Raw genomic sequence first — 25,712 nt, 5'->3', positions numbered from 1 at the left:
TTTCTTGTAAATTATGAAGGAATTAACAATAGCCATGCAAAAGATATGGAAAAATACTTTTTTCCACCTTTTCAGTTGCTTACATCAGAATGGATAATAACTAAGGAGCTGATCCCCATGATTCACTCCAGTTTTATTTTTATTGTAATCTAATGCTAAATAGGACTTTTCTTTGTTTATATTGCCTCCCTTACATTTTACCTGAACACTTGTCATTTTTGCCCCATGTCTTGATGAAAGACAATAAACATCCCTTGTGTCTTTGTACTTGAGTGCAAGTAAATGTTGTTTGTCTGAATAACACTTCACCCTTTCTCAATTTTGTTGTTTTAAAAATTGTTAGTAGGTTTCTCCTAATTTTTTTTGAACAGTGCCAGCTGCCATTGTTTTTCTGCTCTATAAATGATGAAACCATGGGACACTGGTAAAGAATCTGTCCATATAAATAATGTGACCCTTGTTGAAATAAAGACCACATAACCAATTTATTAGTTCCTGAACTTTATTATTTGTTGCTCCAACCAACCCTGTATAAAGTTTGCTGTTGCAAACGTAACCAGATTCTGCATCACTGACAATGTCCGACTCACTGGCTGAATGGTCAGTGTACTGGCCTTCGGTTCAGAGGGTCCCGGGTTCGATTCCTGGCTGGGTTGGGGATTTTAACCTTCATTGGTTAATTCCAGTGGCCCGGGGGCTAGGTGTTTGTGCTGTCCCCAGCATCCCTGCAACTCGTACACCACGTATAACACTATCCTCCACCACAATAACGCGCAATTACCTACACATGGCAGATGCCGCCCACCCTCATCGGAGGGTCTGCCTTACAAGGGCGGCACTCGGCTAGAAATAGCCACACGAAATTATTAATATTGTTATCACTGACAATGTAAAACTTGATTCCATATTTGTTTGTGTAACCAGTACTTCAGCGGTTACACAACCACAGTTAAAGGGAGGAAAGTAAATCAAATTACAAGGAACCTAAACACTACACACACCATAATCATGTAATGGACTGTGACCAAAACAGCAGAAGTAAATATCAGTGAGGGCAACTTGGCGATAACAAACAAGGAACGTGGGACGGTACTAGGAACCTACCAGGGGCATGGAGATGTCTAGGTTGCGGTTTTTAGAAAAATTAACAGTGATCTTTGGTTTTCAAAATATTATTTACCAAATGTGCCTTACAAATACAAAATAAATTACAAACAAGTTTCATCAGTGCGGAAAAATACCGATACACCATTTGTAAAATAACAGATTACATGTTCTTAGAGACACACAGCTAGATATTCCTTGACAAGAGCTTCCTATAAGTTCAAAGAGTCGAGCAAATACAGTACATCAAATTACAAACCAAGTTGGCAATACAATCTTGAAGGTAAGAGGAACACAATACGCTATTACAATATAGAGTGAAGTTAAACTAACCTTTCAAAATATTTGAACAACATAATAGTGGCGATTAGGGCAATCTCCTGTGATACACCTATGAAAACTAAGTGGAACTTAAAACTGGACAGAAAATAACAGCGCTTGCCCTAAGGCAGCCCATTCTGGTACGAAGAGATGCTGACAACGTCAAAACTACGGCAGGCAGGCAAGACCAAGACGGCTCAAAGACTTAAGACAGCCCACAAAATGCTGCCTAGCCATTTTCAAAGGGAAATCTGGCCTTGAAGTAGCCAATCAGAACACAAGAGCTTGCCCGGATTGACCAATCACAACTCTTTCTGCTGTCACGATCTTTAAATAACTTTCTTGAATATATACGATCGTGAATCTTCCATTTCCAGAATATTAAGAACATATTTCTAGAATGCATAACTAACAAAGGCCAACACACCCTGTTCAAAAATTCGCATCACAACTTTCTGGACTGTTCCAGTTAATATAGAAATGTAATCTACTAGTTACAACCAACATATGTAGAAAAATATTCTTTACACTGTACAGGTCAGGTAACTGAATGTAATACGAATAAAATATTCTAACACAACACTCCAGATCACACGGTAAGTACTACTTAAAAAGATTTGCAAATAAAATCGTCTACAAACACTTTCCACTTCCAGTATATTCTACACCTGTGTCAGTTTGGCTTATTCTTTATGTAAACACGGGAGGAAGGGACATATGCCCTCATCAATTGTCAGATTTTCAGAGGGATAGAAATTGTTTTTACATTTTCTAGTAAAACGGTCATATGCAGGGGGTCATGATTGGGTTGACCTTTTGGAACATAGGTTCGGTTGTTATTCGAGTGTAAAAATGACAAAATCGCTGAAAATCTGTTCCTAGATAGGAGTGACCTCAGGAAAGGAATTGAAGAATTGGCAATTTTGCCCAATCTCTCAACTCTGGCTTCACAACCAAACACATATGAATGATTATTGCAAAGAAGTGATGAATCTCCCTCACTGTAACTGTAGTCCAGAAGCCAAAGAGAGATCTCTGCTTTATCTGTTCACCGTGATTTCTTTTCTTCTTTATTGCATCGCTTGTATAATGATTTTTTTCTGATTTTATGTCCCTAAAAATATCTACGTTCAGATAATTATTAAAACATTCCCATGCATCACTGTTATTATCCACTGGAATTCTGACTCCACTTTTTTCTTGAAATACGAGTAATTGAAGAAGATTACCGGTAGATGACCATCCGTCATCAGTAGCGGGTCTCTGAACTGCATGATTCCTGCCTTTGTTTTGATGCTTTTCCCGCAGTTTGTAACTTGACCACAGGCTTGCATCGGGTTGCTGCAGGTTGTCATCTGTACGCCAGAAACAACCCAAATTATTAGGGACCCGGCATAAAAGTATATTACAGAACCCACTTTGTACCTATTTGAAATTAGCTAAGTACATAAGTTTACTTGCCTGAAGCATCAGAATCATCATAGTCACTTTGTATGAAATCATCATCGTTGTCCTCCATTTCTGAACCGGAGTCTTGCATAAGAACATCCAATACGGATTCATCGTCTAAATTTTGTGTGCTTGAATTAGACAAAATAGCCACAAGAATGACACAAACAAGTCAGCCTCCCGACACACTCTCAGCCACAGGCTACGTCGGAATGCAGCTGTGTTATCAATGCCTTGAAAGAAGAGCTCTTGACTTCTGCTCATAACTAGTAAACTGTATATTCACTGGAAGCATCAGACAGTGTCCTGGGTCCTGGTGAAGACAGAGCTCGCTGGAACAGTGGCTTCTCTTTCTAGCTACGGTGAAAACATATAAAGCACTCGTAGATTCTCCAAACGCCGTCGGTATCAGTGAAATCACGCACCCGTAGAAACTACGGGCGGCGTCTCTAATGTGTTAGTGTTTATGCCCAACTGTTTTAGCTAATCTCTCTGCTGCAGCCTGAATTTCAACCCCACAGACAGCCAATCCTGAAGAACAGAGTTGAAAAAAACATTTGTAAACTTCAACATCCAGGGATTGATGTAGTGGCATCTGCGTTCTTTTTAAAGCACTTGCTTCCTTTTCTACATTAAATTTCAGGACAAACTTTCTTATATCATCTTTTTTCTTTCTTATGTCCAAGACAGTCTGTTTGACAATCCAGTATTGCACACAAATGCTTGACACAGACTCTCCCTTTTCGAGTTTTTCTATGATGCATAGTTTATCTTTAAGAGAAAGAAATACAGTATATGCTTACACTTTTTTACCTTGATTAGGTTTGCTTAACAATATTACTGTGTGTTTCTGAAGGCCTACTAAATGCAAACAGACACTTTCTAAAAATCATTATGTAATGTACAGTGCCACGAAACACTCCGAAATGTAATCACATATGAAGTATATCGGGTGACCGACTGATTAAGACTGATGGGAGACAGTGCAAGTGGAGGTTGTCACGTATGCATGCTCAACAACAGAGGGCCTTGGAAAAGTCAACAACCTGCCACTAGCTGCGGCACAAACTGCATAGTTTACAACATTACACACATAACGCTTAATACTGTAATTGCATTTAGGTATCATTATTAAACGGCTGTCCAGATTAAGCAAAGTCTGAACTAATGGGGTCCAATTAATGAGGTTCTACTGTACTTACCAGGCAAATATTTATCACGTTAGGCAACTCCCCTTGATTTGAAAATTCAGCAGTCCATGCTCATATTGTTTCATTTTCAAATTTTTCTAAGGGAATATTTGTTTTCACAAATACTTCAACAGTTCTCTTCGTGAAGTAGTCCTTATCATGCTTCCCTCTAGTCTTTCTATAATAGAGGTTTGTGTGGATTCAGAAACTGTTGCTCATTCTCGTTGACTCGCAACATGTTTTCCCGATGTAATATGTTTCTAAATATTGTCCTCCTCCTTCCACCCAACATGGCAGTTACAATATTTGCACAATGCTGTTGTCGAGTTGGTACATTAAAAGCCACGATTAGCATACTGCTGTCCCTTTTCATGACCAGTTACAGCAGTACATTCCATTCTAGCAGAAAACTTCGAACCTCGATGGATACTGTCACAATAAGGTTTGAACAGCTTTTACACCATACTGATGGCCCTTCTGCTGAATATACTGCTTGAAGAGGAGACTACCCATAAATGGCACCAAGATGTCTTTTAATTTGTATACCAATATGTCTACAAGAGGCTGTATTTTGTACAGGTGGAGGCCATGATTGTTAAAGCATTGAGGTTTAAATGGTCTGATGCCGTGATTAACCGGTTTGAGTCCCATTGCTTGAAAAAAAAATGTCACTATCAGAATGTTGGCCAGCAGGGTAAGGGAGGTGGTGATATTCAATTTATAATCACTAGATTGCGTGCCAAAAGCCTGGATTAAATTCCAAACCTCTCCACAGTGTTCATATGGAGTGAGGGCATATGGCGCTGTTGATGGTGATTCATCCGTCGGATGGAGACGTTAAGCCTCAAGCAGACCCCTTGGTGCTATTCGACAGGAGAAGGCTATGTGCCGGCACTGGGTTTCACCGTCCCCCTCCCTTCTATCATATATTATGTCATTTATTTCATCTCATTAACTTCTGTGATGAGGTTGACATCAGGAAGGGCATCTCTTCATAAAAATTCACCATGACAGATTCATCTCACCTCATACCTGGCCCCATAGAGAAACGGGACAAGGGTCTGTAGTTCTTCGGGTCCATTCGGTTACCTTTCTTACGGAGCGGGTGTGTGAGCGCACATGTCCAGTCATTTGGGATCTTTTCAGTTATGTCTTCAATAAGGCGGCGGATTCGTTCTGCAATGATTTCTCCTCCAATCTTCAACATTTCTGTCATAAAACCATCTTCACCTGGTGCGTTTTTATCTTTGAGCTCCTTCATTATTTACTTGATCTTGTCAGGGTTTGATGGTTTGGAATCTGGGTTGTCGTTAATTAGTTTCTAGGAATCTGGTCTTTCCAGAGGTTCTTCGCAGTTTAGCAGCATTTTTAAATAGTCTGCTAAGAGCTGGCAGTTTTCTTTATTGTTAGTAACTATACTTCCCTGTTCACTTGAAGCAAAGACCTGGTGGTTGGTATCCCTGTTGCTCCTCTTTGAAGGTTCTGTAAAACTCCCTGGTGTTGTTCTTTTTAAACTCTTCTTCCATCTTTGCCACCCTATTTCTGTCACATTTTCTCTTCTCGGCTCTTGTGATCTTGGCTGTGCCCTTTCATTCCGGAAGTCGTCCCATTTTTCCTTCGCCTCTTCGTCTTATTAGAATTCCACCTCTTCCAGAATTTTGATCTTCTTTCAAGTGTTTGTCACACTTTTCATTCCACCACCTGGGCTTCTGTGCGGATGTTTTTTTTTTTTTTTTTTTTAAGGGTTCCCCAAACTTTCGGATGATTTGATAAAGGATTCTCCAATCTCTTCCCAGCTATTCATCTCTGGATTAGACAGGTTTTCAAGATACTTATCTTCATTCTGCTTCAGTGTGTCCGTATTGATTCTGGGCTTTTTGCTGGCTCTCGGTTTGGGTCTGTCTGGCTGGAATTTTACTTTGATCTCTGAGAGGTAGTGGCCTGGGTTGATGCTGGCGCTCTTTCTTACTTTGGCGTTTAAAATTCCCTTTTGATTTCAGGATGTTATTGCGACATAGTCAATCTGGAAGTCCCTTAGCATCTTGTTAGGACAGACCAGTGTTTTCTTCTTCCTCGCAAGGGCTTTGAAATATGTAGACATTATTTTAAGGTTGCTATTGGCTTTACGTCGCACCAACACAGATAGGTCTTATGGCAACGATGGGACAGGAAAGGGCTAGGACTGGGAAAGAAGCGGCCGTGGCCTTAAGGTACAGCCCCAGCATTTGCCTGGTGTGAAAATGGGAAACCACGGAAAACCATCTTTAGGGCTGTCGACAGTGGGGTTTGAACCCACTATCTCCCGAAAACTGGATACTGGCCGCACTTAAGCGACTGCAGCTATCGAGCTAGGTATTTTAAGGTTGAATTGTCTACAGAATGCAATAACTCTTCAACCATTTTTTATTTGTTGGCCTATGTTGAGGGATTTTGGAAGCTGCATCTTCAGGAGTTTCTCAAAAGTCATCCTTTTTTTTTTCTGAGTTTTTTTAAAATCTTCATTTACAGGGGCATGTGCATTGATTATTGTATAGGCTTTATTACTAGACCTGAAAGAGAGGAGGAGAGATCTTATCTGATGGTAAAATAAAATTGATGATAGATTCCATTATGCTCCTTTTAACTACTAAGGCTATCCCTAGGATCGTTATGTTGGAACTATTCTGTATCATGGGTATTCCCTTGTAGATTCTAAACGTTTTTGAACCTATTGGAATTTCATCCAGATATCTGGTGTCTTGTAGTGCCAGTATGCAGATGTTCCAGTCTTCCAAAATGTTGATCAGTTGTTACATTGTTACTGATTTTTAAATATAGTTACATGTTGTGTTATTGTGGTATTGAATAGGTGGACCCTTTTTATCTACCAATTGTAACTACTGTCAATATGGATCATAATGAAATTTTTATCATACGATGTTGACACTGCTTGGTTACTTACATGGCCAACCAAAAAATATAGAGAGGTACAAAGTGGGGATTTTATCTGCCATACTGGGAATAGAGTTTACACTCTGTTCCATCGGAATTGTTTTATTTTACCTTATACATTGCAAATTAGTTATAGTGTACGGTCTTTCAGTATGATGATACAGAATGTTTGTTGACAGTTCCCCTTCTCCACGTGCTGGCCATGCACGCTCGTCTGCTTGCGACGTGGCCAGCATGGCAGACATGGCAACAGGTTGCAGGAGTGCGAGTGGAGCCCGACAGTGCTCACCTGGCCTTGGCCCCCGTTGAACGACAAGTGCCCCTCCTGCTTCACGATCCAGCTGCTCTGCTTACTCAGTTCATCCTTCTGCTGCCTCTGCACCTCGACCAGAGTAAGTATATTCTTCAAGTATCAAATGTAGCGATCTATAAAGGTAACCTTAACAAAAGTTATTCAAATTAAAACACTTTAAAGTAAATTAAAATTAAATTCAAGACAGGAAACAAATGGACTATGAATAACTACTACATATATTTAAATCACACTTCAGCTTTGGGCTTCAACATAAATACAGTGAAACCTCATTAGTGAGTTCCTTATTAAGAAGTTTTCTCAGTTAGCATGTCTTAAATTCGAAGTCCCAGTTTCCATCATATTAAATCTATATGCGTCATGAATTTACACTATTACCTCATAGTACAATCATTTTCCTAGCCCTGAAAATGTTCTTTGTCATCCCATGTGAAAAGAACGTGATTTCCAATACAGATGAGAGTCCTCGCCACAGGAGGCAGGTCGGCGAAAGTTGCATGACAGGAAAAGGCCTTGAATTCCTGAACTTCACTGGGTAAATAACGGCTTCAAGGAGCAAGCCGTTAGCTCAGGAAAGTTCAGTTTTGCTTGTTGGTTAGTTAAGATTGCTGAATAACACACTGAGTCTGTTTATGGTTGTATTTCACATTCCAGTCAGAAGTTAGAAATTTATTTTTTGTTGAGTGATGCAATGAAGGGTAGCAAATATTTGTCACATAATAGCTTACCTGCAGATTTGGAACATAATCATGTGAAAAGGACTAGCATGGTACATATTTGTCTTCTGGTAGCCTAGTTACTGATATGGAAAATATCATCAAATTGCTTACTAATGAAGGCAAAATTAAAAGCTAGGAAGGGAACAGGCATACACATCTTTTAAGCATGTAGAGGTAGTGTGAATGTTGAAAGTCACACCTTCGAGTTTTGACTCATGTCAGTCGAAGTATTGTCGCATTCAAGATGGTGGTCACTCGTTTTCTCGCATATGGCCGAGTGTAACGTCGTATAATTCATGGTCAAAGAGTGTGACCAGAAAACAATGTTTAGTAATCTGCTGGTCTGAAATATATAAGTGACATTTCTTTTAGAAAGAATATGATATGTAATAATATGTTGATATTTTTATGGGCCCAAGTGTGAATGTTGTCATATTTGTTGTTCGTTGTTTTACACGCCTTTTGACTCACTGTTGTCATTTAATAAGCCCCAGTGGAAGAGGTTTTCATATATTTTCTCATGTGTTTTTAACCCCTTTTAATACTCTCCTCTCATGTAAAGGTAGATGTAGATTTCACTGTAGGCCTACCCGTATATACACAACTTAAAATGATTGCATGTCAACAAAGATGTTAGTATGCCAAACTTGGCATACCTCCAACCAGCTCAAATAATCAGACCAACTGGTCCTCAGAAAAGAACACATTGCATTCTTGACACCGGAAGTCAGTCGAGCTTCATCAGCTCGGATCTGTTAGATGACCTGAAGCTGAAAGTCACTGGCCAGGTAGATCTGTCAGTCACAGAATTTGATGCTCCGTTAATTATATCATTGACTTGCAGATTGGCCAACTTCAGCATAAGTGGAATGTGGACAAAAGATACTGTGCGAATATTGACGTGCCACTATCCCATGTGACATCCAGAGTCTCTCACACCTTTACAAATCGCAACTAGCTAACCCTGAAGATAATTCAGACGATCTGATGATAGAGGTCCTGATAGGAGGAGACCAGTACTGGCAGGTAATGAAGGATTGAACAGCCAATACGAATCTATAGTTCCGTAGTAATTCTTCCCTCTAGGTTTGATTGGGTTCTTATTGGGAATAAGTCTGCTACTACAGTGAATTCCGTGTCCATAAACCATGTCAGTATCAATGGAGAATTCCTATTTTCTGAGGACAATCTAAGTTAGACACACTAGGGATAAAGTAAGACTAATACTCCACTCTTACCGGGCGAGTTGGCCACGCGGTTAGGAGTGCGGGGCTGTGAGTTTGCATCCAGGAGATAGTGGGTTCGAATCCCACTATTGGTAGCCCTGAAGATGGTTTTCTGTGGTTTTCCATTTTCACACCAGGCAAATGCTGGGACTGTACCTTAATTAAGGCCACAGCCGCTTCCTTCCAACTCCTAAGCCTTTCGTATCCCATCGTCGCCATAATACCTATCTGTGTCGGTGCGACGTAAAGCCACTAGCAAAAAAAAAAAAAAAAAAAAATACTGCACTCAGATCACAAGAACACTGAGAGATGTATTGATTCTCTGAAGAACAAACTTAATGAAAAACAGTTCCGAGAGGTATGCCACACTATTGGCCGATTGCTTCGCAAAGGTCCATGTGGAGATGACCCCTAAGGCTGAATAGGTTACCAACACCTTCTATTAGCCTTACCATGCTATAAAGAAACAGAGACGGCACGATGAAGTGGAGAATAGTTTTTGATGCTTCGTCTCATGAAAGTGGTTCCTTATTGCTCGATGATGCCTTGGAGGCAGGGCCAAACCTCCTACCAGAAATTTTTGCAACACTACACCGCTTCAGCCTTACCAGTGAGTTTCTATGGTTTGACTGGAGAGAAGGGAAAACAGAGATCGAAATACAAAGACAACACAGTAATATACAGATTCATCCACTTGCCATTTGGACTTACCTGCAGCCCATTCCTTTTATTAGCTGCACTACATGAATTGGCTTCCATATTCTGTGACAAGTATCCCATGGCTACAAAACTGCTAGATCAAGGGACCTTCATGGATGATAGCACAGCCAGTACAGAAGACAGTGAAATCATTGCTGTGTACTATGAGATAACAGGGCTTCTCCAAGAGATGCAAGTGTCAAAGTGGGCGACCAACACTGTTGAAGAACGTATGAAGAGCCAAAGGGCAAGAGGAGAGAAAGGAGACACAAGTTTTGAATGTTAACTGGGACATACATAAGGACTCTCTTCTCTTTGATCCTAAAGATGTTGTGGAACACCACCAGACGAGGTTTCTTCTCACCAGTATTGATTACAGGAAAAATCCTATCCCAGGAAACCTGGTGTGAAGGAATAGCATGGGACGATCTCATGCCCACAGACCTAGCAAGAAGATGGCAAATCGGAACTTCCATCCTCATTCACTTATCAGCCATTAAAATCCCTATATGGATAGTATCTTCTACTAAAATGCCAGAGAACTCTTCAAGTACACGTATTCTACGGTGTACAGTGCCATACTTTATCTCAGAGTAGTCTCCCAAGACTTGAGCTCCTTCTGCTCTTGGGGGGGGGGGTGGTATACGATTTCTGAAATATTCTGTCAGTTTGGAGGGTACACCATCACGAGGGCAACATTATGGAGTGCCCTCTGGTGTCTGTTAACACCACAGCCAAAGGCTATCCTCTTGGTATCTGTTAACACCACACGATAGTACACAAGTGTCAACCCCTACCTGCCGTAAGCGCAGTGCCCGTTCTAGAAATACCTGTGCACGAGTGCGCAAGTTGCTTCCCCTCTGTCGACTTGTACTTCCCCACATTGCTGACTCGGCTGTGCACACCTACCAGTAACAGGCTCCAGTTACCTGTTGTTTTTTCTTCTTTTGTTTTTTTTACAAACAATTTGTTTTACGTCGCACTGACACAGATCTCATGGCGATGATGGGACAGGAAATGACAAGGAGTAAGAAGGTACACCCATTTTGCCTGGTGTGAAAATGAGAAACCACGGAAAACCATCTTCAGGGCTGCCGACAGTGGGGTTCGAACCCACTATCTCCCGAATACTGGATACTGGCTGCACTTAAGCGAATGGAGCTATCGAGCTTGGCAGTTACCTATTTTGGTATACAAGTAATGGTTGAAACATACCGCTGCATAGGCTGTGGCATAAGGATTGACACATTCATTTGTTAGTGTTTGTTACTATTTGTTTTCTTCTGTATCAACATGGTTGCTTGAAGAGATAATACTTTTATCATAGCCTAATTTCCTTTGGTTAAGTTTATAAAAACAAATGACGTTTTGCTACAGAAATGATATGGTAGCGGCATAGTATTCGGTATTATTCTGTTTCTTAATTGTTCATAGGAGAGTTGAGCATGTTAAACCCCTTTAAAAAAAAAAGTCTTTTATTTTGTACTTCATTGCTTTATAGCTACCTTTAAAGTAGTTACAATAGAAGTCCGCTATAGCGAGTACGGCATATAATGAGAACCCCGTTATAACTACCATTTTTGTCCATCCCTTCAAAATTCCTATATTAAACTGTGTATTATCCTTCGGTTACAGCGAGAGCCCCTATGACTGACGCATCCATTATTATGAGCGATTATGCGTGCACGATTTTTCCGTTACTGATATTTATGAACCCAGTCGTTATATTGCATGCCATTGATAATTTTTGGTATTATTTTCTCGCTGTGCCCACTTACGAGCTCTTTCGTCGACATTCGAAGGCTGCTGTTCTGTAAAGAAAATGAAAGAGGAGAACATGTTTTTGTAATAAATACGTAAATAACGTGTCCGATAACAGTTGTTAACTCGTTAAAGTTAAAGGTTGAATAAACAGTTGCTTCATTTTAATGCTAAATACTGTAATTAAGTAAGAATTGGATGCACCTCAAGATATAGCAGAGTGCATCATTGAATACAGGGGTTAGTTTATATTTTCTTGCGTCCGTTAAATTACGGAAAGGTTATTATCATGCAAATATATAGCGAGAAGGTTATACTGAAATATGTTTTCATCATACATATAGTACAGTTAAGTTAGGGTAGGTGACGCTATTTGAATAAGGAAACTGAAACGTTTGCCACAAAATGCAATCGATAATCTTCAGTGTGGTATAGTTGTCGCGCTATGTGGATTTGCAAGCTCTCGTCAACATTCAAAGGTGATGTTGGAGTCGATTAGAAATACCTGTCGACTGCTGTTCTCTAAAGAAAATTCGAAATGAAAGAGGATAACACGTTTTCGTAATATATGCATTAAAAAACCTGGCCGATAGCAGTTGTTAACTCATTAAAAATAAATAAAAAATAAATAAAATAATAATTTTAATGTTATACCGTATACTGAAATTAAATAAGATTGTGATACACCTCAAGATATGGCAGGGTACATCACTGGTTTCAGAGGATAGTTTATGTTTTCTCGCGTCTAGTTAAATTTTGGAAAGGCTATTCACGTGTGAATTTTTAGCGAGGAGGTTTTCATTTCTCTACATGCGTTTCAAATATGTTTTCAGGATACATATACGGTTAGGTCAGGAGACATCATTTGAAGAAGAAAACTGAAATGTTTGCCATAGAAGCCTCTGGAGTGATACCGTATTTCTCCGAATCCAAGATGACTTTTTCCTCAGAATCTCGTGTGAAAAATCAAGGGTCGTTTTGCATTTGTGGCCTGACAGTAATGAACACTACTGGTAACTACCACAGTAACCACGCTGTTTCTTTTTACCCGCGCGCGCACACGCGCACACACACAAAATTCGACAATACCGACCGCCTCTTTATCATACATCGCTAGCCGCGGCGACCAGTTGTACAGTTTCTATGTGTAACGTCACTGGATCTTGGGAAATAGTCAAGAGGGAAATGACATTCTATTATCCTCTACAAAAACATTTCTCAAATTTACAGAATGGCATCAAAACATGCGAGCTTTTGAATTCTTAGAAAGGCCACGACTACTCAGTAGCAGAGTTATAACGCGTCTTCTACTGTACCCTGACGCTTATTAAAATTAAGTTTTATAGACAGCAGAAATATTTTCGTTATGGCTCGTCGTATTGTAAAGATACGTGGAACTGGTATTGCCGGCAAATTTTCAATGGGTTTTGATCGATATTATGATGCCAATTTTAAGTTAATGGCTATTAAACACTCGGAAATATATAATAACTGTGCAGCCGCAAGAAAATACGGCATAGGCCTAACTAAAGCCAATATTGGGTGTCATCGGGAAGACAAAGATAATTAAAAATGCGTACTATACAAAAAATGCATTCAGTGGCTCGCAACAAGGGCGCTTTAAAGAAGTCGAAGATGAAATTTTGAGGTATGTGCACAAAAATGCCATACTGCGGCGCAATAAACTCGTTCGTTGACTTTCAAAGTCCGTGATTAGGCCTATACATCGCTAGCTGCTGAAGTTGGCCAAATCCGGCAAGTGAGACGTGCAGGTAGCGGCAGCCAGTTATATCTGACGCTGAGTGAAAATAAAAGTTTTTTAGTAAGCAAGAATATTTTCCTGATGGATCGTCGTATTGTAGAGACGCATGGAATATGTATTGCCGGCAAATTTTCAACGGGTTCTCTTGGATATGATGATGGCAATGGTTATTAAATCCGCTGAAATAAAGCATAATTGTACAGCTGCAAAAAATACGGCATAACTAAAGCCAATGTTCGGCGTCTACAAATAGTCTTAAAATGCGTACTGTATAGAAAAGACATTTATATGATTTTACAAAGCACCTTTTAAGCCTGATTAAAAATTTTTGAAGGAAAAGGTGGTCTTGCATTCGGAGAAATACGGTAATATATATATTTCAGAATTAAATTAACATACACTTTCACGTGGTATCGGATTTCGAAAAATAACAAACAAGTAAGCTGTAGTATGGATATTATCCGCAAAAGTGCAAGTTTTGAACAAACTGATTACCATTTCATACTGATTTGAATGTGTATGGGGTTTTTCCCAACTTTTACAAAAAATCGGATATAACGACAATCCGCTATAGCGAGTAAATTTTTCCGCTGTTATGAATTCTCGCTGTAATGGACTTCTACTGTATTTATTTTCCGGGTACCCGATGATTACAAAGCACTTTGTTCGGCACATTTTATGCAAACGCCGTCATGAAGACATTTAATTATGTACTGTATGTCCTTATATGAAAGAATATATACATGTATTGCACAGAGTACCATAGTTATGAACTTGTTCTGTACACCCCTCCAGGCTTGCACTATCTGAAAACATCCTCGGCTAGTGCTCGTAACAGCTGTTTCTCGTGCACGCAAAGCTGTCAATCAGCTCGTGACCTTGACATGCCTGCGCTAGAACTTAAACTGTCCTCTTGGTATTCGTTAACACCACATGATATTATTACTGTCCTCATGGTGTTTGTTAACACTACATATTTCTGTTTCAGCTTACTTCTCCTGTGTAGTCAAGGTGCTCTACAATCTCCTTTACTTCCAAGTGGTGGCACAGTTGAGTTGTCGAATGTCAGAGGCTGAACGGTTACCTTGGAGATCAGAAACGCCACCCGCTGGAGAAATCGCATCCCTTGAGTCTGCCATGGCCTTGGCGATACATCACCTGGAACAGAGCCAACTGTACTTAGACGATGACGGACAGCAAGCGCGACATACCAGCAAGCCATTGTTGGAGTTGCAGGTAACATATTCACTTTTACTGATTTGATTATCAGATGTTCTCTTTATAGCACTGACCAAGGAGCATGTGAGATCAGAAAAGTGTACAGCACAGTTATTTCTTTATAAATATATATGAATTGTTTACCTTCTCCTCCAACAAAACTCAGCAGACTTGACCTCTCATTTCTATTAGTACGAAACCACCCATCACCTTCTCCTCCGCACGAGGAATTTCTCATGACGTTTTCTTTCTTAATCATGTGATCCTGGTTATCAGCTTGATCCTTCGGCAAAAATCTTCTTATTGCAATATCCTCTGGATATAAAGGGGATTTTTCTTCCATCTTATGACCATTTTCTCCAAATGATTTCAAACTAGGTTTATGTTAATCTAGTTTAAGTCTGAGTTTAAACTAACATCCACTTTCCCCACATTGGTTTAAACTTTGTATCATGATTAAACTTAGTTCAAAATTAAACCTTCTATATTTTAGGTTTAAACTGCTGTTTATATTAAACCGTTTTGACATTATATTAACGTATCTGTGATTTTCCTAGTGAAAGGGTTATTTTTTACTACCAGAACTGCAGTATTTACTTAAATAGAAAACGTATTAAAATTCTAGTAGCATTAGAAAAATGAAAGAATTCATTGAAGTTTTTGGTTAAATACGAAATGATTTTGATGTGCAAGTGAGGTTAAGAAGACATATTCCAACAAAAGTTGGCTGTAACAGAGTTCTTTGATGGATTTATAATTCATAAGCAAACAGCAAGGATTTCTTGCATCAAATAAAGATTCAATTAAATTGCCAATGGCACGAAATGTTGCTATTTTTCCAGAAGCAATGATTCGGGTTGCTTTAAAATATTGTGCTGCGGGTATTTCCTCGTTAACATCGGAGACTACAGGCCTTAAATTGCTTTCTCGAACCAAAATAACCCGATGTGACTGAAGAGCAAAATATACCTAAACAGTCTCTATATAATATTACAGTATATAAAACACTGTTGGCAGCAAAAATACTGTAATTGTGGAGTATATATTCCTACATAAATGGTGTAATACATCCGATATTCGGGCCCTTTCTGTGATCGTTAAAGCGTCGGGTCTATATCGTCCAATACTCTGATTAGTTGCTACAAATCTCATTGGTGAAAAATAATTTTACTATCAGAATGTTGGCCAGCACAGTAGGAGAGGTGGTGGTATACAATTTCTAATCACTAGATTGCGTGCCAAAAGTCTGGATTCAATCCCAAACCTCTCAGCCATGTTTATATGGAGTGGGGGCTTTGACGCTGTTGATGGTGATACATCCGTCGGATGGCGACACTAAGCCTTGAGCAGACGCCTTGGTGTTATTTGGGTAGTAGTAGGCTATGTTGACACCAGGCTTCAACCCCCCCTCCTAATAATAATGTTATCGTTTTTACGTCCCAGTAACTACTTTTGATGATTTTCGGAGATGCCTAGGTGTCAGAATTTTGGCCCACAGGAGTTCTTTTACATGCCAGTAAATCTACCGACACCAAGCTCGATAGTTGCAGTCGCCAGTGTCCAGTATTCAGGAGATAGTGAGTTCGAACCCCACTGTCAGCAGCCATGAATATGGTTTTCCGTGGTTTCCCATTTTTCACACCAGGCAAATGCTGGGGCAGGAGCTTAATTAAGGCCACGGCCGCTTCCTTCCCACTCCTAGTCCCTTCTTGTCCCATCGTCGCCATAAGACCTATCTGTGTCAGTGCAACGTAAAGCAGCTTGCAGAAAAAAAAAAGAATTCCACCGACACGAGGCTGATGTATTTGAGCACCTTCAAATACCACCGCATGAGCCAGGATTGAACCTGCGAAGTTGGGGTCAGAAGACCAGCGCCTCAACAGTCTGAGCCACTCAGCACAGCGCCCCCCCCCCATCCTTCTATCATATATCACATCATTCATTTCATCTCATTATATCCTCTGACGTAGTTGACGTCAGGAAGGGCATACGGTTGTAAAGAGTCCAACTTCAAGAACAAATCCACTAGCAAAACTATTCAAATCCAGATCACATCTACATCCTGCTTCGAATATGTATCTTCTTGTGCTAGCAACAGCGCTATACTATATTTAATCAAGCATCAAGATCAGGGAGCTTTTTGGTATCTCAAAAATATTTTCCTTTCTCTTGAGAAAAATTCCTTACATTTACTACCTTACTCTTCATCTTGCCTAGTACGCCTCATTTTGGCATCTCCATCGGTTGTTGCAGTTTCCCCGTAACTGCATAGCCTTTGGTAGTGCTATTTAAGGATACAACCAGCCTCTAAGCTGATGACCTAACAGATAGACGAAGCACAAAATAGACTGATCAGAGAAAATATCGCAGAAACATTCTTGTCATTTGCAGCACTGAAATTGAACAAAATTTAAATGCCCCGACCACGATCACTAATCGGATATATCCAAGTTCTTCCAACCTTTTCTTAACAATTATTCTCAGAAAATGTTGAATAACTGTGATGCTGTGGTCTGAAGGAAATCCACTCAGCGGAGAAATACTAAAATTATGAAAACTACATTGCTGGAGGTTAAGAGTGATCAGGATTTTCGGAATCTGATCAAATACTACACGACTTACATAATGTGTTTGTTTTGTCATCTTTAAGGCAACTGCTCTTGAGAAAATATAAACTATACTCAATAAATCTTTATGGAATCAGAAAAATAATAAATTGTTCCATGCTTGTTAGTAAATTTAGTAATACAGTAAATTATAGTTGAGCACGATTCATCGTAACTATTATCAGCATACCAGCAATAGGAATATTAATGCTGTTGGGAGAAGAGTATTATGCATAAAGTACTACTTAACACGAACTAGGTTATGTTATAAACGAGGCTAGAATCAAATAATACATCTGTCATCCTCAGTGGTCTGTGTGATGGATTCGAGGTTTGTGAAATTGATGCCGGCCGAGGGCGATGGATTTTAACAGTAGATAGATCCCAAGCATGTTTGGAATTTGTTTACTTGAAATTCACACTAATGTGGATTTTCTGAGGAAAGAAATATTGCTAAAAGACCTGGATTTTTATATTTTAACGGTCCCGTGTGTTCCATAAGTTAATGCAGACATCAGAAACACATGTGTTGGGTCCACGGTACTTGTTTATTGTAAAAGCATGTTAAAGAAAAATATGAAATAAAAATTCCTACCAAGAAATTGTAGACAACAATGGATAAAATTATACCACACAATACTTCACACAGATGTAACAATTTATTGATGAGTAAAGCTAATATCTCGTTGAATTTCTTCTTTATTCGCTGTGTACGATTGCATTAATTCTCTACAAATATCTGATATTGAAACAAAAATGTTGGTCATTGAATTATTGGCTTTGATTGGCCAATTCCAATCAACCATGCGTTCGACTACTCTTTCAGTGCAGCTAACACTACCGCAGACTTGAGCTTTGAGAGACGTCACTAGTTTAAATGGGCGGGCTGTCGTTTAAACAAGTGTCTGAAATTGATGGAGAAAATGGCTCTCAGCAGTCATATCTTCCATGAGCTTTATTGCATAGCTGATTTGGTGGATCGGTGATTGTCTGCAACTCATGATCCCATATTGGATTTTTGTTGGCATGTTAAAGATCTCTGGTGGTGCACTCAGTGTCATCCAATAAAATTGAATTAACCATAAGAATTGTCCAGTAGAATTCCATGTTCATTGCTAGACAGCAGCATAATTGTAATGTCAAAATTGGTAGGCAGGCCACCTAGATGGGCTGAAGATTGTAGCTGAGACTATGTTGTTGTTGTTGTTGTTGTTGTTGTTGTTGTTGTTGTTGGCCTTTTCCCAACTTATTGGAGTTAAGAATACTGCCTGCATGACATGAAAAGGGGAATAACAGAGAGGTTATGTTCTCATTTCCTCAAGTGGCATAGCAAGGCAGATTGTAAATATCCCTCTTTACATTATTCCCAAAAAAACCAACATTTTCACACCATTGTTTAGTGCCTCATTCAGTTCTCCAATACTCTTTTACTTGGAACAAAAATTGTATTATCTAATAAGGCTTTCGGAATTTGAGTTTATATCATAAGCAGCAACAATTAACTGAACAGTCCACTAAGCAAGTTCTTGTAATCATTTTTAATATAGGGAAAGGTAACGAACGGGTAAATTGCAGTTATCTGAGAAATATTTTACTCAATTAGAAATTACCTTTCAACAAGTAATCAGTAAAATTACAATTACTTCACAGAAAGCCAGTTTTACGGAATTTTTTTCTTTCCACACATACACACACACACACACACACACACTTGCATGGGGCTGGAATGATACCAAAGTTTGCAACAACAACAAAAAAGGATATTACCATACTTCATTTCCTTTTAGCATAGAGCCGTTAAGTGGCTATCATTTGTAAGTGAAACGAAACCTCTACAAGGGCGCTTGAAGGAATACCTGTGTTTAATTTTGAGAACACCCCCAGCAGTGATGGATATTATAGGATGAGTTTGATGTCATTGGAAGTACTGGAGAGGTAAGAAAGTTTCTCATTGGGTATTGATGAAGCTGCTGGTTATGCTGTATTAGAACTGAAAGTTATTTTCATCATCACTTCATTTTATTTTATTTTTTCCAGTTTCTGCTTCCATGCGATGCATATCAGTCACTAGAATGTAACTATTACATTTTACATTCATACATACATTATCATTATAGACTGTTATGCCTTTCAGTGTTCAGTCTGCAAGCCTCTGTGAATTTACTAAACGTCGCCACAATCCTCGATTTGCAACTAGTGTTGTGGCCTCATTTAGTTCTATACCTCTTATCTTTAAATATTTAGAAACCGAGTCTAACCATCGTCGTCTTGGTCTACCTCTACTTCTCTTATCCTCCATAGCAGAGTTCATTATTCTCCTAGGTAACCTATTCTCCTCCATTCGCCTCACATGACCCCACCACCGAAGCCGGTTTATGCGTAAAGCTTCATCTATCGAGTTCATTCCTAAATTAGCCTTTATCTCCTCATTCCGAGTACCCTCCTGCCATTGTTCCCACCTGTTTGTACCATCAATCATTCTTGCGACTTTCATGTCTGTTACTTCTAACTTATGAATAAGATATCCTGAGTCCACCCAGCTTTCGCTCCCATAAAGCAAAGTTGGTCTGAAAACAGACCGATGTAAAGATAGTTTTGTTTGGGAGCTGACTTCCTTCTTACAGAATACTGCTGATCGCAACTGTGAGCTCACTGCATTTGCTTTACGACACCTTGATTCAATCTCACTTACTACATTACCATCCTGGGAGAACACACAACCTAAATACTTGAAATTATCGACCTGTTCTAGCTTTGTATCACCAATCTGACATTCAGTTCTATTGAATTTCTTACCTACTGACATCAATTTAGTCTTCGAGATGCTAATTTTCATACCATACTCATTGCACCTATTTTCAAGTTCCAAGATATTAGACTGCAGGCTTTCGGCACAATCTGCCATTAAGACCAAGTCGTCAGCATAGGCCAGACTGCTTACTACATTTCCACCTAACTGAATCCCTCCCTGCCATTTTATACCTTTCAGCAGATGATCCATGTAAACTACGAACAGCAAAGGTGAAAGATTACAGCCTTGTCTAACCCCTGTAAGTACCCTGAACCGGGAACTCATTCTACCATCAATTCTCACTGAAGCCCAATTGTCAACATAAATGCCTTTGATTGCTTTTAATAATCTACCTTTAATTCCATAGTCCCCCAGTATGGCGAACATCTTTTCCCTCGGTACCCTGTCATATGCTTTCACTAGATCTACGAAACATAAACACAACTGCCTATTCCTCTCGTAGCATTATTCAATTACCTGGCGCATACTGAAAATCTGATCCTGACAGCCTCTCTGTGGTCTGAAACCACACTGGTTTTCATTCAACTTCCTCTCAACAACTGATCGCACCCTCCCTTCCAAGATGCCAATGAATACTTTGCCTGGTATACTAATCAATGAGATACCTCGATATTAGTTGCAATCCTTCCTGTTCCCTTGCTTATAGATAGGTTACTTCAACAAATAAATTACAAATGAAACTTAACATTTTATAAAAAGTAAAGATTACAAGTAAAAATTCCTAAAAAGTGTTCGTTACAAGTCCAGTAGATTCTTGGAAATCCAAGCCTTATTTGAATTTTTAATGGGTTTTCTACACCATTTTATTCCCTGCTTATTCCCACCATGTCATCATTCTGTACCTCCCCTCGACTGAGAACGCGCGCATTTGTTGTCAAGCCTGAAACACAAACTCCTGGAAGCAACAGGGCATGAGGAAAACGTGAACTTCCTCAAACAGATAACCATGAGGGACGTATGTGTATTGGTTATCAGAAAAATGGGACGAAGTGAAGCCAGAGCCATAAAATCATCGAAGATTTTAGGAAATGCTGTGTCTGCTGGCAGTAACTCTGATGACAGCAATGATGATGACATACCAAATTTGTATCTAATCTCACAGATACCCGGATATAGATGCTAGTGAAATCAAAGTTATGGAATGGATGAAGGGTGATGAACAGTATGAACTTACAGATGCGTTAATCATTGAAATGTGTAATGAACAGTGCTAAATATGTCTCATAGCAATGGTCTCGCTGCGTTGGAGGCGGCACAGTGCTACGTAGAACAGCAACTGGAGGCAACTCTCACCGACACCCTGCTCTTCAAGCAATGGCGTGACATTGGTGCACAGAAATGATGTAATGTTCAAAAACAGAAGTCAGTTAATGACTTCAAAAAAAAAAAATTAATCCATGCCATAACACTGTAAGAAATGACAATATAGGACTTTTTTTCTTTATGTTTCACGATTTTGCAAATCTGAGTTACCTTGTACACAATTACTTTCCAACTCTGAATATGTCCACTTCGAGAAGGAAAGACAGTTCGCAAATACAAGTAGACTCAAAGCAATTTTAATGTATTCACTTTGAGAAAGAAAAACTCTTCACAAATATAAATAAGGATAGTAATTTTAATGTATTAACTTAAAAAAAAAAAAAGGAAACAATGAATACCATAAAGACAGTTGAAGATGAAAATGAATATCTGGTTAGGACAGAAAGTGACATGAGATGTTCTGAAGATCCATTTTGACTGCCTACTGCATAGACCAGTTCAAGAACAAAATACAGAACCAGAAATCCAAGCTTACAATGAGGAACCTCCCATCACCTGGACAGAAACTGAGACAGCCTTAAAATCTATGCCTAGAGGAAGATCTCCAGGTGCAGATGAAGTGAATGCAGGCATGATAAAGGTAGCAGGCATCCAGGGCATACAGTGGCTGCACAGAGTACTAAATACCGTATGGACAGACAACAAAATACATGCAGATTGGAGCAAGGGTGTTATAATTCCCCTATTTAAGAAAGGCAGCAGATGGAAACCCACCAACTATAGAGGAATAACCCTGCTGTCTCATGGCCTAAAAATTCTAGAAATGATCATAGAAAGGAGATTGAAAACCAACAATGGATCTCATTTTTAGCACCTGCATGCTGATGGAGAAGTATTGGGGGAAAGGCAAAGAATCTGGTCATTGTATTCCTGGATATAGAAAAGGCCTATGATAGTGTTCTAAGAGATAAGATCTAGGAGTGCCTGAGGAAAAGAAATGTGCCTGAAGGACTGGTAAGGAAAATTCATATTTTGTGCAGAGACTGTACTAGCTCTGTACAAATTGGGTGTCAGTCATCATGGTTTGAGACCAAGAGTGGAGTTCAGCAAGGAAGTGCACTGTCCCCACTACTGTTCATCACTGTTATGGACAGTATAATGAAGAACGTAAAGGAAAACTTAGGTGAACTGAATGCAGCGGCCTTTGCTGATGATATGATTTGGGGTGAAACAGAAGAGGAAGTACAGACCAGACTCAAAGTATGGAAACCCCAGTTCCAGGAATATAACTTCAACATCAGCGGGACCAAGACAGTGGTGATGGCAGTCAACAGAGAAGGGCGTCCAGCAAATGTAAAGCTAGGAGACCACCAGCTATAGTGTATGGATAGTTTTCCTTACCTTGGAAGTGTAGTCTCCAGTGATAATTTGGTCAGAAAGGAAATTACAGACAGAGTGCAAAGGGGATCAGAATTCTACCAACAAGTAAGAACACTTGTAGATTCCAAAACCAGCCAAACTGATGATGTTTAATAGCTATTTCATACCAATATTGACCAATGGTATTGAAGCGTGCACCCTCACAAAAAGAGATTCATCAAGACTGCAAGCATCAGAGATGAAATTTCTTAGATCCACCATCCAGAAGACCAAGATGGAAAGAAACCGGAATAAAGACACATCCCTATTAGACCGAATTGGCACATCCAGACTACAGTGGTACGGGCATGTGATGAGGATGAAGCCTACAAGAACAGCCAGAATAAATTTGGAAAGACAAGTGGAGGGGAAAAGACCTGCAGGAAGTCTTAAAACCCGGTGGATGGACATGAACAACGTTGATCTAGTTACCAGAGGATGGACAGTGGATGATGTTCTCCTTGACAAGTTGTGTATGGACAGAAAGAAATGGAAGAGGCTCATTAACAATACCCAGGAAACTGGGACTGTACAGTGATAATGATAATGAACTTGAAAAAAGGAAAAACTGTTCGCAAATATAAATTCAAACATAGCAGAACACACACATACATGATGTGGTTTCTAACACTTAATGAACATTACACAACCTCATAAATCATCATAGATGTTTTCCTACTCCATACAACATTAAAGACTATTAAACAACTACAGGCTCATCAATTAAGGAATCCTGTGATATTCTGCATAGTTCCACATGACCATTGCTCATAATGCAGCATAACTTCCACACCATTACTTGAGTATTATTGAACAATTCACACTGAAGACCAATTTAACTAACAGTTTAGAAAAATATTCGACAATTATCCCCAAAGTAATAAATTTGCACGTAAAATATGACTCCACTTGAATACAATGCAGCATGCCATTCATAGATCATTCAACCAATAAATATACTTTGATACAATTTAACTTTGGTTTCAAAGAGGATACCACCTTCTAATATGGCAGTTTATTTATTAGCTAATCTACGAATTTTACGTTAGTTTAGCTTAATGTCTTATCATCTAATAGTACGTGTTTCATTCCAATCTTGTGGAAGATCTTCAGCTAAGGAAAGCATACATTACAAAAATTGACATGAACAATTAAAACATTAAAAGATGTAAAACTTTTGTTTAAAAAGTTTGTTCTTCACTGATAAAGAGTTGAGAAAGCACGTGAAAAAGCATAGTGATGTTTAAGTCTGTGAAGAATTATGTCCACTGATGAGTCATTTTTATTGAATGGTATCTTCTTTGTTTTTTCTTCAGTGGGCAAGTTATTTCTATTGCTAACATTGTTGTAGTATAATAATAATTGTGGCAGGTAAAACATTCGAATATAGAGTTGGCACTAACTGACTAGAGTTCTGATGGAATTTTTAAGTTCCTATGTGGACCAGGGAAAACTCCTTGAAACCGTAGTTGAAGTTGGGTTTGATCGTAGTGTTATCTTTCATAATAAAACGTAAGTAAAGAGTCTCCCCGCCTGTCCTGCTGTGCTCGCTTTACATGTGCTGTCAACACTAGAAAAAAACTTCTTCGGGCTGCCCAGTGCATAAGTAGGCCATCAGCTTCTACTTGGCGACTGCTTGAGTGGGGGAAATAGCGTGCAATCTCTCCTTAGAATATTTTGCAAACAGGTAACCACCTACAATCCCTAACCCACTCTGCCGCCGAAGTTGGCACGTAGCAGACCACGGTAGTTATGTTGTTACGTTACCCACAATGAAATAAAAGCATTTACAAGAATATAACATTCGAATGTTACGTACCTTTGAACATTTGGCCACTTCGAACGTTGTTGCCTGCCGCTTGCAGGTCTTTGTTGCTTCCATGTGGTGGAGGCTAAAAATGTGCTTTTTTACTCCATTAAAAGTTTCCCATGATATGCTTTTATTGCAAAAGCTACAGTGCATTACTACTAGAGACCTCTTCATTCTGTCCTGCAAGAACTGGGTTTTTTTTCTCGTTCATCTAAGCTCACTTTCGGCGACATGGCGAACTATCCTCTCTCTCTCTCTCTCTCTCTCTCTCTGTGTGTGTGTGTGTGATGAGCACGTGAACAAGCCATCCCATGACGCAAAGCTTCATGTGCGAATCACAGAATTAACAAGCCAACGACAATGTGTTACGTTCCCGTGCCTTGGTCATTAGGATACAAACTTCATGTGCAAAACACAGAATACACACAAACACCTGCACATTCGAGTATTTCCCTATATCTTCGTATCTTCACCGATGATGTTACGTGCCCTCGCCTTGAATAGGTTTTTAATAAAAGTTTAATGCATGATAATTTCTCTAGTTGCGATAAATTTTGCAAGTAAACCTAAAAATTCATGTATGGAGCCGAAATGTCAAAATTTTGCGAATAGATATTGTGTCAATTTACATTTAAATTTGTAACACACATCCTATATGCCTTTTTCCCAAATTTTTTTCACAAAATTCCTACTCATGGCATAAATACAAATTTAGAAATATTTATATTCTTTCCTAAATGTCATTTTTTATTTTTTCATAGAATGCAGTAGTTGGCTAATTTAATAGATTGCTAAATAACAGTCAGATTAGTGAAATGCTGCATTTCTGTTAATTATTAGCTGTTTTCCATTGTTAATTGAAGTATAATTCTGAAACATTCCATTTAGCCCCATTTAAAAAAACTTAGTGGAGAAATACATTTCAGAAGAAAAAGTTAAACAAAAAAGAGATTTTTTTTTGTTACTTCCTAGTCATTTACTATATTATGATTTCTGGAATACTATAACACAGATGTTGGGTTTCTGTCAAAGAAAGGAATCAAGTGACTAACTTTAATAGCTAAGAAATTATAAACATTTAACTGTTTTAAAGGAAATTAGCTTTTCAC

At 39.1% G+C, this 25,712-nt stretch overlaps 1 protein-coding gene across 2 annotated transcripts in view; it reads left to right on the top strand.

Annotated features, from left to right (window-relative positions):
• The window catches only part of Ubr3 (Ubr3 ubiquitin ligase), a 526,217-nt gene that overhangs the window by 483,999 nt on the left and 16,506 nt on the right, over positions 1 to 25,712 (top strand). For both annotated transcript variants that reach the window (XM_068227568.1, XM_068227567.1), the window contains exons 25-26: positions 7,175 to 7,387; positions 14,464 to 14,711. In XM_068227568.1, coding sequence (XP_068083669.1) covers positions 7,175 to 7,387; positions 14,464 to 14,711 — 461 coding nt within the window. The remainder of the gene's footprint in view (positions 1 to 7,174; positions 7,388 to 14,463; positions 14,712 to 25,712) is intronic.

The sequence above is a fragment of the Anabrus simplex genome, chromosome 5 (genome assembly GCF_040414725.1).
Source record: "Anabrus simplex isolate iqAnaSimp1 chromosome 5, ASM4041472v1, whole genome shotgun sequence".
NCBI lineage: Eukaryota > Metazoa > Arthropoda > Insecta > Orthoptera > Tettigoniidae > Anabrus > Anabrus simplex.
Note: the sequence above shows the minus strand (reverse complement) of the source record. Positions and strands in the feature narration are given on the sequence as shown.